Raw genomic sequence first — 18,129 nt, forward strand, 5'->3', positions numbered from 1 at the left:
AAACAAAACAAAAGAATATTCGTATTATTTAGATTCTTCGGATCTTGAGTGTTATTTTCACAACGTTTCAGTCTTTATAACCGCTGACCTTCTTCAGGTGTATTGTGTGGAAGTCAGAATGACCAGAGGAATAGTGGATAGACTACTTGGATTAAATAAATGGTTCTGTTCGAAATTCAATGAAGATTCCCGGGTTCAGGAGAAAGATTCTCGAGTTCGAGATGATATACTTGAAGAAAACCGGCGATCGAAACGTCGTGCAAATAACAGTTAAGATGAGAAAAATAGTCGGAAGTATTCAAATAATACGAGTATTGGATCCTCATCTAAAAAATCCTGAAATGAAAGACACAAATTGACGAATATATTTTTTTAAATAATCATTTTATTTCGGTTTTAGTTTTTGATCGCGTATAATTTAAACGTAGTAAATTAAGTAATGTCCAGTTTCATTATTTGCATACTTTACAGGATTTTTTGCATTGTACTTTCATAAATTTAGGGTTCTTTGAACATTGCTTCCACTTAGCCCAATTCTTGCATTTTTTCTCTCCGTATTTGTCCATGCAAATACCTCCTAAATGAAAGAAAAAAAGAAAATAATCAAATTAAATTTGCTTAGCACAACAACGTTGAGTTTATATATTTAAATTCAGTTCTAATTCTACACATCAGAAAGTTGTTTACATTTGAAAATATCTATTAAATTAATATTAATACAGAGCGCATTTTTAATATTAGCATTTAGCGCGCACATACACACACACACACACACACACATACACACACACACACACACACACACACATATATATATATATATATATATATATATATATATATATATATATATATATATATATATATATTCGTTATAGGACGATTCCAACACCTTTCCCAATTCCCATACAATTACCGATTCTGATCTCAATTCTTTATAAATCTATACATATTTAACTTTTAAAGTATTGTTCAGTTTACATATTCAAATTCAGCTCGAAAAAGAATCGTACAGAACGCATTTTTAATATTAACATTTAGCGTGTATATATATATATATATATATATATATACTAGCTCTCAGTCCGGCGTTGCCCAGTCGTATAGCCCGCTTAAACATGATGTTTTGATTTATACAGAATGCGTATGTATTATTATATCAATCCTCTAGTGATTATTATATATTATGATCGATAATTTTCCAGAGGGACTAATTCGCAAAAAATAAAAATAAAAAATCAATAAATAAAATAATAATAATAATAATAATAATAATAATAATAATAATAATAATAATAATAATAATAATGTCGTCCATTAAATTCTGTCTGTTTGTTTACAATAAGATGTCAGCTGATATTTGTGCTTGATGATGAATTCCCTGGAAAAGCCACTTCTGGTAAATGTTTACTTTTTAAATATGTAAACACAAAGTATGTGTATATGCAAAAGAAATGATTTGGAGAGATTTTAAATGGTGCTTCTTCTTTTATCGTAAATTTAATTCGTTAATCAGAAAAAATTAAAATAAAATAGTGAGGTACACCCGGTCTTGAGCAGGGTATTTTCACTCCAGTGATCGAAGTCAGAAAAGGTGAAGTGTAGTATCAGAAGATACTACACTTCGATCTTGGACAAAAGACCAAATAGATATCCGATCATGTCTCGTTAAATACAACAGAATTTTAGTTTTTCTTAATTTTTCTGGCAATTTTTTGGATTTAACAAGCAATTCTTTTGGTATCTGCTACTAAATTATATATTACGAAACCGATTGATCTTGTATCGGCTATTTTTAATGAACGCTCTCGATCGCCTGATCGCAATCAGGAGTAGTATTGTTGTTGTTGTTGTTGTTGTTGTTGTTGTTGTTGTTGTTATTGTTGTTGTTGTTGCTGTTGTTGTTGAAGAGGCTTTGTTCAGTTGTTTTGTAAATACACATTTTTTTACTCCTTTCTAAGTTGTCCGGCAGAGGGGAATGGATTAGAAAAAAGTGTGACCCTGTCTATTATTTATCTGTTATGTATACATATTATTATTCTAGTATTTATTCGTTATATATATATATATATATATATATATATATATATATATATATATATATACATATATATATATATATATATATATATATATATATATATATATATATAAGCGCATAGGTTTAATAAAATATGTTGAGAAACACTTCAGTAAGAGTTATGATCATATTTATTATTCGGAAAGGAAACACAAATGGAGGTGAAAGTTCTTAATCCAAAGAGGTTAAAATAAATACTTTCCTTCTCGTCAGAGAAGAAGAGTTAGCAAAATATATAAAGCAAATTTGCTTGTAAAGTATTTAAAAGAAATAGGTATTTAAAGTATTTTAAAGAAATATGTATTTAAAGTATTTAAAAGAAACGTATTAAAAGGGACATATTAGCGTGAAAATTAAATATAGAACAATAAAACAGATGAAGTGGGGTGAAAAGGGAAAATGGTTTATCGTTAGAGGCTTCTCCAATAGTTGTTGAGTCCCAAAATCCAGTGAATTCAAGAATGTATTCAAAAGTAATGGATACATTACATTTTTCGTCATAACTCTAACTAGGGTTCACGATTTTACCTAAAATTTTGTCAGTATATTCCTATTACTATTCTAACATATATTTGGGGTAGAATTTACAAAACCAAAGTTTAGAAAGTTAAGAAAAAATATAAATTAACAAACACAAATGTATTGGATACATTGATTTAATATTTGGTTGCATAGCCTTAGTTGCGTTGAATAGCTTCCAGCCGCTTTCTATATTTCCTATTTACAATGTCTCCCCACGAGACAAAGTTAGACACTAGGGTCGTTTTTTAACGCGGAGAAAAAGAACAAAAATTAAAAATTGTCTCAGTCGTGAAGGACTTCTTCTCCACTGACAGAGAACAAGATATTGAAGTGCAGCATCTGAAGAACAGATACTACACTTGGATTTCGGCCCAAAGGACAGAATTTCTATAGTAGCACACATGTTTTTTTGCAAAGATTGGAAGGTATTTTGAACCATTCTTCTTTGCAGAACTCTTTTAGTTGTTTAATATTTTGAGGATTCCTCTTGTGAACATTGATCTTCAATATTTTCCGCAAATTTTCAATTGGGTTGAGCTCTGGAGAATGTATGAATGGTATTATTTTTGTCGTAGGCAGTGTCATTTTTCCGCCATACCTGTGTTGCTCTGTTTCTTCCTAAGATTTCGATTTTCGTTTTGTCTGAACAGATTACCTTGTTCCAAAATTCTTGTGGTTCTCCCCAAATGTTTAACATAATTCAAGCATGATCTGACATGTTGGCACTGCAACAATGGAACTTTTTTTGGAGATCTTGAAACAAACCTTCTACCATTTGGAGCTCTACTGAGTGTATCCTTGCTTACATCGATCCCAGCTTTTAGAATCGATTTGAATTCCACCATGAGTAACAAAAGGGTTTCTTTGTGCCTTTCTGCTTACCAACTTTGACTTGTTTCGTTTAATTTCATTGATCAACCACATCTTGGAAGATTTCCAACAGCTTCACCAGGATTTTTAAACTTTTTAATAACGTTTCTAATTGTACTAAGTGGTAGTTAAGTTCCCTTAATATCATTTGATACCCCTTTCCTTCTTTGTGCTTATCAATAATCTTTTGACGAATATCTATTGATAACTCTTTAGTTGTAGACAGTTTTATAAGTTGACTTATATATATATAGCACTTTATATATATATATATATATATATATAGCACTTTATAAAAGTGCTTAACAGATACGTAATGCTAATATAAGTGCAACCTCTCTCCCACAGAAGAGACGTTGCGAGCCTGTCTTTGTTTTATCGTTATTTCCATGGCAAATTCTCGTCCGAGCTCCAATCTCTTATCATTTACGAAAAACACCTGTCTAGCTGAAACTAGTCAGTAATTTTCCCCACTCTTTATCTGTGCCTAAATCAAAACGTAGATTCTTTCTTAGCAGAGCTTCTTTCTTAGAAGTGCACGCCTGTGGAATTCTTTTCCATTTGCCTGTTTCCCACCTGACTACAACTCGGATGTCTACATAAACAAATTCCTGACGAATCGCCCCCTTCAGTAAGACACTTTATCAAATCTTCAATACTAACTATTACTAAAATATTATCTCATTGATTACTGTACACGCAATAACCTTTATCCCCGAGTGGCTTCCGGCCCTTGATAAGTGGTGACCGCTACGTAAAAAAAAATAAAATAAAAGTGAAATTATATGAACATTAGAAAAACTCAACGCGGATTAATTTACAGTCAGATGATGTTAATCGTCGCAAAAGTGTCTTGAATCTATAGGAAGACTGTTAACGTTGTCGAAACGCTCAATCTTTTCTAACTAAATGTTATAGTTCAAGCTATAATTCATTCTGATGGTTGGTTGGTTGTTTTTGTTTTACGGCATATCAACCCTTTTCGGGTTATTTAACGCCGAATCCAAAGATTTTGAAGAAAAATTTTTTAATAGAATATATTTGTTGTTTTCAAGTCGGTTTCTATTTAACCCATAGTTGGAACCCTAGCAGGTACTACCACTCCGGGTCAGAGTGGACCTGGGAGCAATGGTAATTAAAGGGTGGCTCCACACTCCCCAAAGCCCGCAATCTGAGGCGTCACCACTGGATATAGTTTAAGGTCATATCCAGGACCCCCATTGAGAGACTTTTACCCTCTGCAGGGGAGCAGTCGGTGTATTCTAATGCCCCACCGACAGGGCCAATAATTCATTCTGAGGACTTATATGGTAAACAAAGGGTCATAATTTCATGGGTTGCAATCAACATCGCTTTTTCTTCGTTTTTAGATATTTACGACATAAAACGGACTCAGTTATGCTAAATGTCCTTCTATCATCAAAATGCATTGCATTAGTTCTACCAATCTCTCTGCCCAACAAAATAAATTCGTAATAATTTGTTTCCTTTTTATTTTTTTTTTTATTAATTTCAATGTACAGCTAGCAAGAAAAATTAATATAGAACCCCCAATATAACAGTCGCCATTATCCTATCTGTCCATTAACGTGTGCAATTCAGGCGAATGAGCGAATCTGAAAATCCAAAATATAGGGTCGAATTACTAACAGATATATATATATATATATATATATATATATATATATATATATATATATATATATATATATATATATGCACCTCATAGTTTAGGTATTTGCATGCAAACATATATCTGGAATACAATTTAAAATAAGTCGTAACTGCTTGGCACGGCTCGCATGTGTGTTGCCTTATGACTTTGTTGGATCTTTTCTTGGAAAGCTGGAATATAATATGGAAAACCAAGACAGCTGGCTCACATAGTTGACAAGAGTGAGTCAACACTAAACGTCGCAAAGCTTGAAGTAGATTAGGTGGTGAGACGGGGAGTAAAACAATACAGCAATACTTTTGGTAAAGGTTTTAATTACAAGAGAAAACTACAACAAAAACAAAGAGTGAAGAGACCCTGAAATAGTCATGTGCCGAATAAAAGAAAGTTTGACCAACGATGTCATCCAGTGTGAGGAAGGGTTAAGAATGTAATTTACAGCAGCTAGGAATATGGGAAGCCTGAATTGGTTGATTTACCAGATGTACACCTCTTCCCTGAATCGAGGGGTAAATTCAGACGAGCTATGAACTATCATATACCAAAAGTGAGTGAGTTCATGCAATAGTATTTTTGATTGCTGGTGAGTGTCAGACAAATACGTAAGACTTGGCAGTCTTTAACAATGCTACATAAACATATAAAGACCAACTTTAATATCCTGTCTTTGGTACGCCTATCACTGGCCATACCGATCTGTGGGCGACTTATACCGTTGCCTTTATGCTGTAACCGTGTTCCTTGCAGTTCAAAATTCCTTCGGACCTTCACGTCGAAAAAGAACAAACAAGCAAAAATAAATCCGGGCCAGCATCTTTTCCTTTTTAACAACAGTTTTTATTACTGTTACTCTCCTGTATCGACACCGCGTAAAACGTCCCTCGTTGCCACATATCAATCTAGCTTGGCTTGCGTTTCTTTTTCTTCCAACCGCAGTCTAGCCACAGTCGGCATATTCCCATCTTCGACTTTACACGTCCATTTTCTTTGTCACGCATTTTTCTTCTAGTACCACGTGGTACATTTTTTCTCCTTTTTCTTCTCGCGCACACTTTCTAATTTGCATATGCGCTTTTTCGGCTACTGCTGCTACTAATCTCTTCACAAGCCAGCCATCCTTAGTTGCTGCTGATAATTTCCCACGTACTCATATGCACTATGTTACAGACTAAAAGGAGTACTATTTGAAATAAAACCCTAATTACTAGTGATTGGACGATTCCAATATTTTACCCGATTTCGATACAATTACCGATTCCGTACTAAATTCCCGATTCCGATACAATTCCCGATTCCGATTCTTTATACATCTCTAAATATTTAACTATAAAAGTGTTATTTTGTCCCTATTACCGCAAAAACACATCTTAAATGTGCTTATATTTTCTCAAACGTAAAACACACTTGTGAGGGATGATCTATGGATTTTAGTTTTACTGGATGTTTTAAATCAATAAATATTTATCATTTTTTCATTACTACAAGCAGAGGAAGATGTTTCTTCAACCAAAATCAAATAAAAAAGATAATTAAAAGAAATCGGTCTTGCCATCGGAAAATAGGCTCATTTTTTTCCGATTCCGATACCGATTCTGATACCTCATAAAGCTCTGATTTTCCCGATTCCGATTCCAATTAATCGTCCCAACACTACTAATTACCTTATGATTTGTGATGCGGTTGTAGAAGTATTATAATACCTTCGGATTTTCTACTTGTAGGAATAGTATAAACATTTAATGTTGCTGTATATCACTTTGTTCAATATGGATAACACGTTTGAAATTCATCATGTCATAAACATACATATTTTTTACCACTCAAATTAATGTTATGATGAGGAGCTAAGTGCGAGGCAACTGAACTTGGGGAACTGCGTGTAATCAAGTGTGATCTATGAAACAGGTAGACACGAACTCTGTACGCTCGAACTATTTAAAAGAGATGCGTTTTGTAAAGGGCAATTTGAACTTTTATATCATTTATTAAAACCATATCCAACGTTTTAAATGCAACAATTGATGCAATAATTTGATTTGTGACTGAGAAAATGTTTACTTACCTTTGCCTGATGCTGAATTTTAAGAAAACAAGAAGAGATTTCATTAATTTAAAAGTTGTATACAACATAAATTTAAAACATTAACTATGAAATGCATTTTCTTAGCTGACATTTTTCCATGGAAATTAAAAAAAGAACAAGGATTCTAAACACTCCAATTAGGATCTTACATCACGTCTAGCTTCATCCAATTCTGAGAAACAATTTGTCTGATTTAAAATGTGACCTATATCACATGGTTAAGCGAATACATTCACAGCAAAGACTCGACTTTCAACACATGTGCCTATCATCCGGCTAGTACTACCTAACGCAGCGGCTCTATAACATATTTACTTGCGGCATACTATTGAGATGTGTAAATTCTCACGTACACCTATCACAAAACATCAATATGTTCCACTCATAAAGCCTATTTATACAATAAAATAATGAAGTTTAGTTTGAAGGTTGGGGTTAGTAATAAGGTATCTTTTCATCTAACTTGAGACCATTACTTAATTAGAGAACGTTTGAATACATATAGAATACACATGGAGAAGGAATGCATGTATCTACAATCCAGTGAAATCCATATTTCAAAAAATGATCATTGTACACCTGGTAAACTTTTGCATTTTTAAATAAAGTTATAGGCTTGTTTTTTTTTCTTTTTAGAAATGTGTCCATAATTAAGGGAGAAATAGTTATAACATTCAACAAAATAAAAATATCAAGAATGACTCAATTCAATCGCGTTTTCCATTTCTCCAATAAAAATCTTAATTTACAACATCTAAATATTTCTCCAATAAAAATCTTAATTTACAACATCTAAATATTAGATAGGAAATGAAGAAGCTGTAAATATTGTCAACGAGATAGATGATGGAAACCATAACGTCTATCAGTATTTTTATTTATTTGTGGACTGCCATTGTTCTTGTTTCGCGACATTTCGGCCAACTATTCTTCTGGCCTTCATCAGGAGGTTAACTGCGATGGGATTAGAATGCCGAGTCTCTCAATTGTATCCTCAGTAATTACTGCCTTCCATAGTTGTTGTCGTATCACTATGTTTTGACCAACTAATCCTTTGGCCTGCTTTGGGTAGGATTGAAACCGCTATCTTCAGACAATGCTCACCATACATAACTGTTTAAATCCTTCCCAAAGTCGACTAGATATACGGCATAATAACGCTGACACCGGTTCCTGTCAGATCTCCGAAGTTAAGCAACGTTGAGCCTGGTCATTACTAAAATGGGTGACTGATTTGGGAAGTCGACACCTCCCTGCAAAAAGTTGCAAAAACCTAACGTTGTCATCTTCCCTAACGGGAATATACATGCGACTGGGGACCGCTTGTGAATTTCATACTCTCATGAAACTTCCTCCGAAGGAGGAAGCCGGTTAAACCTTTAATAAGGTTGGTGCTGACTGTACACACACACACACACACACACACACACACACACACAAAGTTGACTAGAGGATTAGTTGGCAAAAATGTGGCGAGACGATAACAACTATTGAAGGCAGTAATTACTGAGGTTACAATTAAGAGAATCAGCATTCATATCACGTCGCAGTTAACCACCTGACGACTGCAAGAGAAATAGTTCGGCAAAACATCGTGAAACAACAGCTATAAAGATGAGGATAACAGTCAGCAAATAAAAAATAAATATACAAATTATTACCCTTAAAGGATTCCAATAATAAAATAACATCTATCAGTGTTTATTATGGGACATTGAACATATCTAACAATTTAAACAAACAGTATATATAAAATGTATCGATTAAGCATCAATATCATGTATGTATGCGTTAGTGTTAGTATTCATTAATACAAACAACTCCAGTGATAACTATATAAAAACACTTACCACTTATAACAACTTGTAACTTACAACTATAACCTCTTTGCGGCAAACTAGTAATCATTTCATGACATACTAATGAAAAGAGTGGGTTTGAATTTCGAAATTTGAAAAAGGGTCGAAATACTAACAGAAATATCTCCATACAAATACTAGAGTTTTAGTAATCAGAAATATAAACAGTGCAATTTTAAAACTATTTACTTGTACGTTGTGCATGCCCTGAAAGTATGTTGCATAATTAATCTGTTAAATTCCTCAGGCTATCTGCTTGCCAGTTCTAAATGGTTCACAGCGTGGAATTTCATTAGAATCTTTTGGTGTAGGGAGGTGTCGGTTGAATACATATATCATTTAGCAATATACTACCGGTTGCAGAGAGATATGTCTGTCTGAGCAGTTCTTAACAATGTTTTGAGACCATCTTGGGGCGCTTATTACCGAGCATAATGATCCAAAGACGACTAAAAGGGACTATGTTTGAAATACAAACCGAATTACCTCATAATTCGAAATTGTCTGTGGAACTCATGGGGCAGTTTTGGAAGTATTATAATGCCTTAGAATATGTGGTCGGAGATTTTATCCTTTCCACCCCCAAATCAACAGAGATTAGACCATTCCAGTAATTACCTATTCTCTGTTGATAGTTTTGTAATACTGGTTCTGCGCAGTTCTAAGAGGGCTCCCTTCTCAATCTTTGCCTTCTCTCTTCGAGAAGGGATTAGTTTATTGCTTATCGCCGTAGGCGCACTGCTGAGAATGCCGACAGGGTTGCACAGGCAGCTTTTGCAGCGTCGGATTGCTCCCCCTTCAAGACGCTAACTTTTTCAGTCCCACTTTACGATCCTAATATCACGGTGCGAGGATAGGGTACTAAATATCACCTTGGAATGTGCGTCGTTGTAGGAATAGGATAAAAATTTAATGTTAGTGTACATCACTTTATTTCATATTTATAGCACATTCGAAATCTATCAGACTATAAATATACACATTCTTTACACCCAAATTAATTGTATTTACATGATATAAGGTTACTAAGTGCAAGACAGCTGCACTTGGAGATCTGTGTGTCATTAAGTGCGATCTATGAAACAGGTAGACACGAACTGTCTGTGCTCGAACTATTTAAGAAAGACAAGTTTAGTAAACAAAATTGAACTCTTACATAATTTATTAAAAACATATTTAATATTGTAAATGCCTTAAATTGGTCAACATATTTTCTTTATAACTGAAAAAATGTGTACTTACCATCTGCATCAACTGAATATTGGGATAGAAAGAAGAGATTTAATTAATTTAATAATTGTGTTCTATAAAATTGCATACTACGTAGGTTTAATACTAAATAACTATAGAAAGAAGAAGTAACGGTTGTTACATGTTTAATGATATGCACTTCAATTACATGGTTAATGATATGTACTTCAATGTCCAAGTTCAAATCCAATCCGTTCCATAAAATCACTTTCACCTAGGATGTTGGCAAACTTTCACGCGGTCCCTCCTGTAATTACTCGATGTCTTTCCAGAAAGATATCTGATTATAAAAATATCAGGAAAACAAATACCAACAATAGAACCATCTGATTCGTATGATATGAAGGAACTATGAAAAATGTTTTCTTAGCTGACATTTTCCATAGATATGAAGAAAGAACAAGGGTTTTAAACACCTGAGTAATTTGGGTTGTACATAACATCTAGCTTCATCCAATTATAAGAAACAATTAATCTAATTCAAAATGTGTCCTCGATCATATAGCAAAGTTAAATACTAATACAATTAGGAATGACTTAGGACCTTTCTCAAGTCATGGCTGGCGGATCGATAGTATACTACACACTTGGAATTAAATAAAGGGTTCCGTTCAAAATTCCGGGCAGTTTCCCGAGTTAGACAGAGTTTAGATTTAAACAAAATACACATGAAAGAAAGTCGGCGGTTACATCGACCGAGACTTTTTGAAAATAACGCTCAAAATGAGAACAATAGTTTGAAGAATGCGAATAATACGAGGACATCTCTTTTCCAACATTCCGAAAGCTTTCGCATGAAAGTATTAAGAAATTAACACATTTTACATGAGTAATTTGAATAATATTTTTAATGCCTTACGAGATTATAAGATACTCGCTCTAAACTGCCTTGTGATTGGGTCAACAGGTGCATGTGGCCACTAGTCTCAAAGTCGAAGCTTATAGTGAGAAAAGGGGGTTTACATACTAACTAATTTGCAGCCGTTTTTGTAGTATATATAAAGCTTTTTCGCTTACATTGTTGTAATTGCTGCGAATACTCTGTAGACTTTTACATCATCATTTTGTAAGATTTACCAGGCCATAACTCTGGTAATTTCGAAAGCATCATGTAAAAAAATACAGTTTGTGATTTCATAACAAATTACTTTTAGAGAGTAAAGCAGGCTAACAAATATAACGAAAATATTTCATTTTTACTTGTCATTAAATTATAAAAAATATTCAAAATACGATTTAAAAATGTTTACTCACCTGATCGACCACCTGGTTATTGGAAAATGAAAAGAAGGAAAAAACGCATGTAATTACCATTGTTTATATTTTAATATATTTTATAAATTTTAAATATATACTTGTGATTCTTAGTTGAAAGTTTTTCGTAGGTGAATACTTTGGGAAACAAAGATTATAACAGATTATGATTTTCTATTTGCTTTAGCAACCCTCATGTTACAAACGAGTTATCTCATTTTAAATGTGACATATGTTACAGGTTTAAACTAACGTAACACCAATCTATATCTCATAATGGGTTCTTGTTGACCCATGTTAATGCTGCGTTAATTATAACATATATTCAAACGCGCACATTGTCTATATCTGCATTATTATCAAACACAACACCACTGTACTGAAAATGAAAGATTAAAGATTAAGATTAGAACAGACGAAAAGAAAAACAAACATGTAATTAATGTTTAAAATATTTCTATTTGAATAAAATTAAGGTAACATGTATTTTGAAAATTTTAATTACAAAATTGCATTTAATTGAATTGGATTTTTATTGAGAAATTTCCACAAAAAACAAAATTAGGGATAGGATTAAAAATTCACATCGACTCAAATATAACCTCGAGCATCGCTTAGCAATTACCTCGTTTAAAATATACCCTAGATTACATGCTTAAGTTTAACAATTAACAATCCCGTACAAGGTAATCGTTGATCCAAGGCCATGCTGCTATAATCACACAATTCAACGGTTCTCCTCTCGCATGTAATATATGAATAGCAGTCTTTCGGGTCAAGGTGATTCTCTAACACGTAATATAGGAAGATTATTTTGTCAGTTCAACGGTTTTCCTCTTACACGTACTATCAAATTTGTCGGTTCAATGTTTCTTCTCATAAAAGAAAACGGCATTTTTTCACACGCACTATAGAAATAGTATTTTGTCTGACCAACAGTTCTGATCTCACACATACTATAAAAGTAGCATTTTATCAATCCAAAGGGTTTTCTCTCCCACACAGTACAAAAATAGCATTCTGTCTCTTAAAAGGGTTTTCTCTCATGCGTACTATAATAGCATTGTATTGTTCGACAGTTTTCTCTAACTATCAATATAGAAATAGCATATTTCGATTCATCTCTTACACGTTCTCTGACACGGTCTATAAAAATAAAATTTTGTCGGTCTAACGGTGGTTTTCTTTAACAATCGCTATAGAAATAGCATATTTCGATTCATCTCTTACACCTTCTCTGACACGTTCTATAGTATTAATATTTTGTCATTTCAAGAGCTGTTCTCTCACACGTCCTAAAGAAATAGTATGGGGAGTGATTAACGATTGTTCTCTCATACGCACTATTAAAATAGCATATTATCAGTTCAGCTGTTGTGTCCTAACAATTATCGAAGTTGTATATTGTCGGTGCAACTGTTGTTTACTCATATTTATTGATATAGCACACTGTCGATTAAACTGTTGCTGTTTTGTTTCGTTTGTTTCGTTTGCTTTTTTGCGCTTAATAAAAAAGCATATTGTCGCTTCAACTGTTGTGATACTTATAGAAATAGCATATAGTTAGTTCACTCGTTGTTTCATTACAATTATTAAAGTAGTATATTGTTCCTAAAACTGTTGCTTCCTAATACTTATTGAAATAGCGCATTGTCGGTTCAATTTTTAATACGTAAAGTTTATATTTGAAATACTGATTTGTAACATCGATTGTAACTTGGTGGGCTCATTTTTTAGATATTGATTTCTTTGTTTGACTGTCGATCTGATTGAAATCGTATTTTGTCGGGATCAAAGTTCATCTTTGACACGTGCTTTAGAATAACCATTTTCTTGGTTCAACGCTTGTTCCAGAACAAGTACTATCGAAATTAAATCTTATCAGGTATATGGTTGTTCACTGACAGGTCCTATACAAATGAAATTCTGTCGTTTTTACGGTTATTCTCCCACAACTAATATAGAAATAATATTTTTCCGGTTTAACAATTGTTCTTGCAAATGTTGTATGGAAATTATACTTTGTCGAGTAAACGGTTATTCTTTGATACGTAATATAATAATAATATCTTGGATGTGCAAACGGTTGTTTTCTAACACGTACTAAAGGAATAGTATTTGCTCGGTTAAATAATTCTTCACTCACACATACTATCGAAATATTATTTAGTCGGTTGTCCTGTTACACGTACTATAAAAATAGCATTTTGTCATTTTAACGGTTGTTTCCTAATGAATAGCAATTTGTTGGTAATGCTTTTTTTTTGTATGTACTATAAAAATAGTATTTTGTTATTTTAATGATTGTTTCGTCAAGAATAATATTTTGATAGTTATACGTTTTTTCTTACATATACTACAAATAGCATTTTGTTATTTAAACGGTTATTTCCTTAAGAATAGTATTTTGTAAGTTCAAGGTTTTTTTTCTTACATATACTATAAAGTAGCATTTTGTTATTTAATCGGTTGTTTCTTTAACAATAGTATTTTGTTATTTTAACGTTGTTTCTTTAACGATAGCATTTTGTTATTTAATCGGTTGTTTCTTTAACGATAGCATTTTGTTATTTTAACGTTGTTTCTCTTACATGTACTATAAATATAACGATTTTCATCTCAACGGTTGTCTCATAAAGAATAGCATTTTGTTAATCCAATGTTGTTTCTCTTACTATAAAAACTGCATTTTGTCATTTCAACAGTTGTTTCCTAAAGAATAGCATTTTGTTAGTTCAACGTTTTTTTTCTCTTAGATATACTATAAAAATAGCATTTTGTTATTTAAACGGGTTTTCTTTTTCAAAAAAAAATAGCATTTTGTTAGTTAAAAAAGTTTTCTCTTACATATATTATAAGATAGCATTTTGTTAGTTAAACTTTGCTTCTCTTACATATTCTATAAAAATAGAATTTTGCCATTTCGATGGTTGTTTCCTGCAGAATAGCATTTTATTACTTCAACATTTTTTCTCTCACATAGAAATAGCATTTTGTCGGTTCAACAGTTGTTCTCTCGTACATAATATAGAATCAGCATTTTGTCTGTTTGACAAATGTTCTCTTAGACATATTATAGAAGCAGCATTTTATCCGTTCAAAAGTTGGTCTCTAACAAATTATATAGAAACAACATTCTGTCGGGTCAGTAGTTTTCCCATACTTACTATAAAAATAAGTTTCAGTCAGTTCAACTGCTGTTTTCTTACACGTTATATAAAAATAGCATTATGTTGCTTCAACTGTTTTCACAGATACTATAGAAAGAATATTGTGTCGGTTCAAACGATACTTTCTCAAACGTTCTATAGAAATTATACTTTGTCTGTTCAACTCTTGTTTTCTCACACGTATATTTTAATATATTTTTTGGTTCAATTGTTGTTTGGTAATACGTACTTAAGAAATCGCATTTTTGTTAAACACGAATAGCACATTTTTTTGGTTATACGATTATTCTTTCATACGTACGAAATAAATTGCATTTTACGCTTCAACGTAATAAAGAAGTAGGATCAATATAATAGGTGTGTCGATTTAACAGTTTTTATGACACACGTAATATATTAATAACACGTAGCTCGTTTTGTGGTGTGAACCCGATGTTTAACATGTCCCCCGCCACACCCTACCCACCAAAAGAGAAAAATCCAGGGAGGGGGGTTAAATCCGGTGAGCATGCACATGTCAATACTTCCTCTTCGTCCTAACCATCTGTTTCGCAGATGACTATCAAGAAATATTCTTACGTCATGATGATAGTGGGGAAGTGTCCATCCTGCTCGAAGTGCCATTCTTTATTCCTAAACATCTCTTGGGAACATGGTATATCGTATTCATGTAGCAGGTTGAGATAATTTAAAGAGTGTATACATTTTATTGGGATACCCTACATAGTAAGTTATAAAAATATATATGGCAATCAGGCTACACAGAATGTTCTGTGTTTCATTCTCGTGAGAATTCATGAGGATTATGCGACTATATATATATATATATATATATATATATATATATAATAGAGAAGGCTAAAATACAAATAGACAGCTTAAGAGATAAAAGATAAAAGTACAAAACAAAATTGCAAAAAGCAATGACATTATAAATAAATAAATATTTAAAAAATATAAAAACTTGTTCCACTCGTCCATGTAGAGATTTCTGTATCATGATAGGTGTTAGTATAAAGATTATTTTCATTTTCATCACCGTATTTATTCATTATATATATATATATATATATATATATATATATATATATATATATCGACAGTCATACATTCCATCGATAATAGAGTAGCAAAAATAGCTTACCAACACAGAGTCCCTTATCACATGTTCCTCCTTTTGGACATTTAGAGCAGGGGGCGCCTCTCATGTAAACTACTTTCTCCCAATTACCTCTAGACGAGAACAAAGAAAAGACATAAAAATATATAGAAATATACACATGACATAAAAAGCATGTTTACATTTAAAATTGTATACAGATAGATTACTCTAAAAATATTAGCTTGTCAAGTTCTTGCGGTTTTCAACTTTTAAACTCAGATGATCCCGGCTCAAACAAAAATTTATTGATCATAGTAGACACGATCTGAATCAATACACTTTTGCCAACGCAATAAAAGCGTATTTAAACCAGTAATGTAAAAATGTTGCGTTCTTGTGGCGATGAAGTTGCTAAAGGCGTTTTTGATATCGCCTAGTTTTTTAAGCATTTCTCACGCAGAAAGTTTTCAAGATGCTTGAAAAAGTAGTAATTGGTAGGTGAGAGGTCTGGAGAGTTTGGCGGATGAGGCAGAGTTTCGTAACTCAATTTGTTCAACTTCTCTAATGTCGGTTTAGCAACGTGCGGCCGGGCATTGTCGTGGAGATGAATTTTACTTTTTCTCTAGATTAATACTGAGCGTTTTATCGAAGTTTCTGGTGCATTTCGTTACTTCTCCGCCCTAATGGTTTCACCTGCATTCAGAAAACTGTAGTGGATAATACCGGTCGCATACCACCAAAAAATCAGCATTTTCTTCTTTTTTTGGTACAACTCTGGCTTCTGGAAATATCGTGGAGCTTCCTTAGCGTCTAACCACTGAGCTGAGCGTCGCTGGTTGTCGTAAAGAGCCCACTTTTCATTGCAGTTAACAACTTTGTCGACAAACGGGTCGTTCTTGTTGCGTAAAAGAATGAATAATTCATACGGCGTTTATTTTCGTTATTGTTCAATTCGTGACGAACCCATTTATGGAGTTTTTTGTCTTTCCAATCTCTCCTAAGTGGTTGGAAATCATCGTGTACGTTATGTCTAATTCAGAAGCAAGTTCTCGAACAGTTGTGCATGGATTGGCTTCGATTAAGGTTTTTAATTGATCGTTGTCAACATTCGATGGCAGCTCACTACGCGCAGTATCTTCAAAGCTCTCGACGTAGGAAATTTTTTAAACCACCATTGTGCTGTGCGTTCACTAGTGGTTCCTGGGCCAAACGCTTCGTTGATATCGTGAGCTCTTTCAGCAGCTTTTCGGCCTAGCTTTAATTGAAATTAGAAAAGTGTGCAATTTTTTTTTTCATTTTGTATGTGTACATTTCATAACGTAGACATACGAAGACATAATTGTTTTAAAACGAGTGTAATTAAACGAGTAGATAGGACGAAAAAAAAAGCTCTTTAAAAAGATATACAAAGTAAAGGTATTATAACGAAAACTTATTTGAAAATATGAAATGAAAATTACAAATTCTGTAAGGGGCTACTATTTGGGATTGTGTTTTGTAGGAGACTTTGGGGAGTTGAGCAGTAAAATTCCTCTTTACATTACATTTAAACTCCCAGTTAATACAGTCAGGGAAGCAAGAAAAAGGAAGGGAATCTCTAACGTCTAGTAGTCTTATGGTAGAGACAATTAGAATAGAAGGTTTTCCAGCTCCGGTGGGGGGGGGCTAAAAAATAAAGGAATAGGATTTTGCTGTTTGTGAGGCTAATTGTGTGTAATACGTCAATGAGGGCACAATTACTATGAATTCATCATTGAATTGTGGTCTTGTAAATCTATAAGATGCTCTATCATGTGAGTAATTTTCTAGCACGTTAGAGGGAGCTCACATTCTTTGCAGCAGCCTGTTTATATATTTTTCTAATTCGTGTTGCCTGTGAACGTAAGACTGAGTAGGTTGAATGACGGGCTCTTAGGTAGGGTTTTAATATTTCAAAATAGATTGCTCCTTTCGGGTAAGGTCCTCATTCTTTATATACAAGTATTTTAATAGAATGTGCTCTGGTAACTCGTATCATTTCCACCCTATCTATGTGAATACACTGACTAACATGGAAAGCAGCAAAATTCAACCCCTACACTATAGAAATCCTTAGATGCCGGAAAGCCTTATGCACATTGTTTCTTCCTACAAACTGCTAGATCTTAGAATTCGCTCTATGTTTCTTGCTTTCTTGACTGTCCTGACATGCAGAAGTTTTAATGTACTGTAACCAGACGTTTGGATGTTCAACACTCTACATTGTGTCCTTGTATATATAATC

The 18,129-nt window shown here is 33.1% G+C and overlaps 1 protein-coding gene and 1 long non-coding RNA gene across 2 annotated transcripts in view; both read right to left on the bottom strand.

Moving 5' to 3' along the window:
• Nucleotides 1-365: 365 nt before the first annotated feature.
• On the bottom strand, nt 366-10,347 carry LOC145289943 (uncharacterized). Its single transcript, XR_013869313.1, has 3 exons — nt 10,332-10,347; nt 7,210-7,221; nt 366-577 (listed from the first exon to the last, which is right to left on the bottom strand). It is a non-coding gene; the product is annotated as an uncharacterized LOC145289943 (long non-coding RNA).
• A 3,038-nt stretch (nt 10,348-13,385) lies between these two features.
• LOC145303411 (glioma pathogenesis-related protein 1-like) overlaps nt 13,386-18,129 on the bottom strand; it is a 70,031-nt gene continuing 65,287 nt past the window's right edge. Inside the window, exons 5-6 of the mRNA XM_080144735.1 lie at nt 15,909-15,997; nt 13,386-13,456 (exon numbers count right to left, since the gene is read on the bottom strand). Of these exons, the coding sequence (XP_080000861.1) occupies nt 13,386-13,456; nt 15,909-15,997 (160 nt within the window). The remainder of the gene's footprint in view (nt 13,457-15,908; nt 15,998-18,129) is intronic.

This window comes from Euprymna scolopes, chromosome 2 (genome assembly GCF_053919585.1).
Source record: "Euprymna scolopes isolate OS-2025 chromosome 2, ASM5391958v1, whole genome shotgun sequence".
Classification (NCBI taxonomy): domain Eukaryota; kingdom Metazoa; phylum Mollusca; class Cephalopoda; order Sepiida; family Sepiolidae; genus Euprymna; species Euprymna scolopes.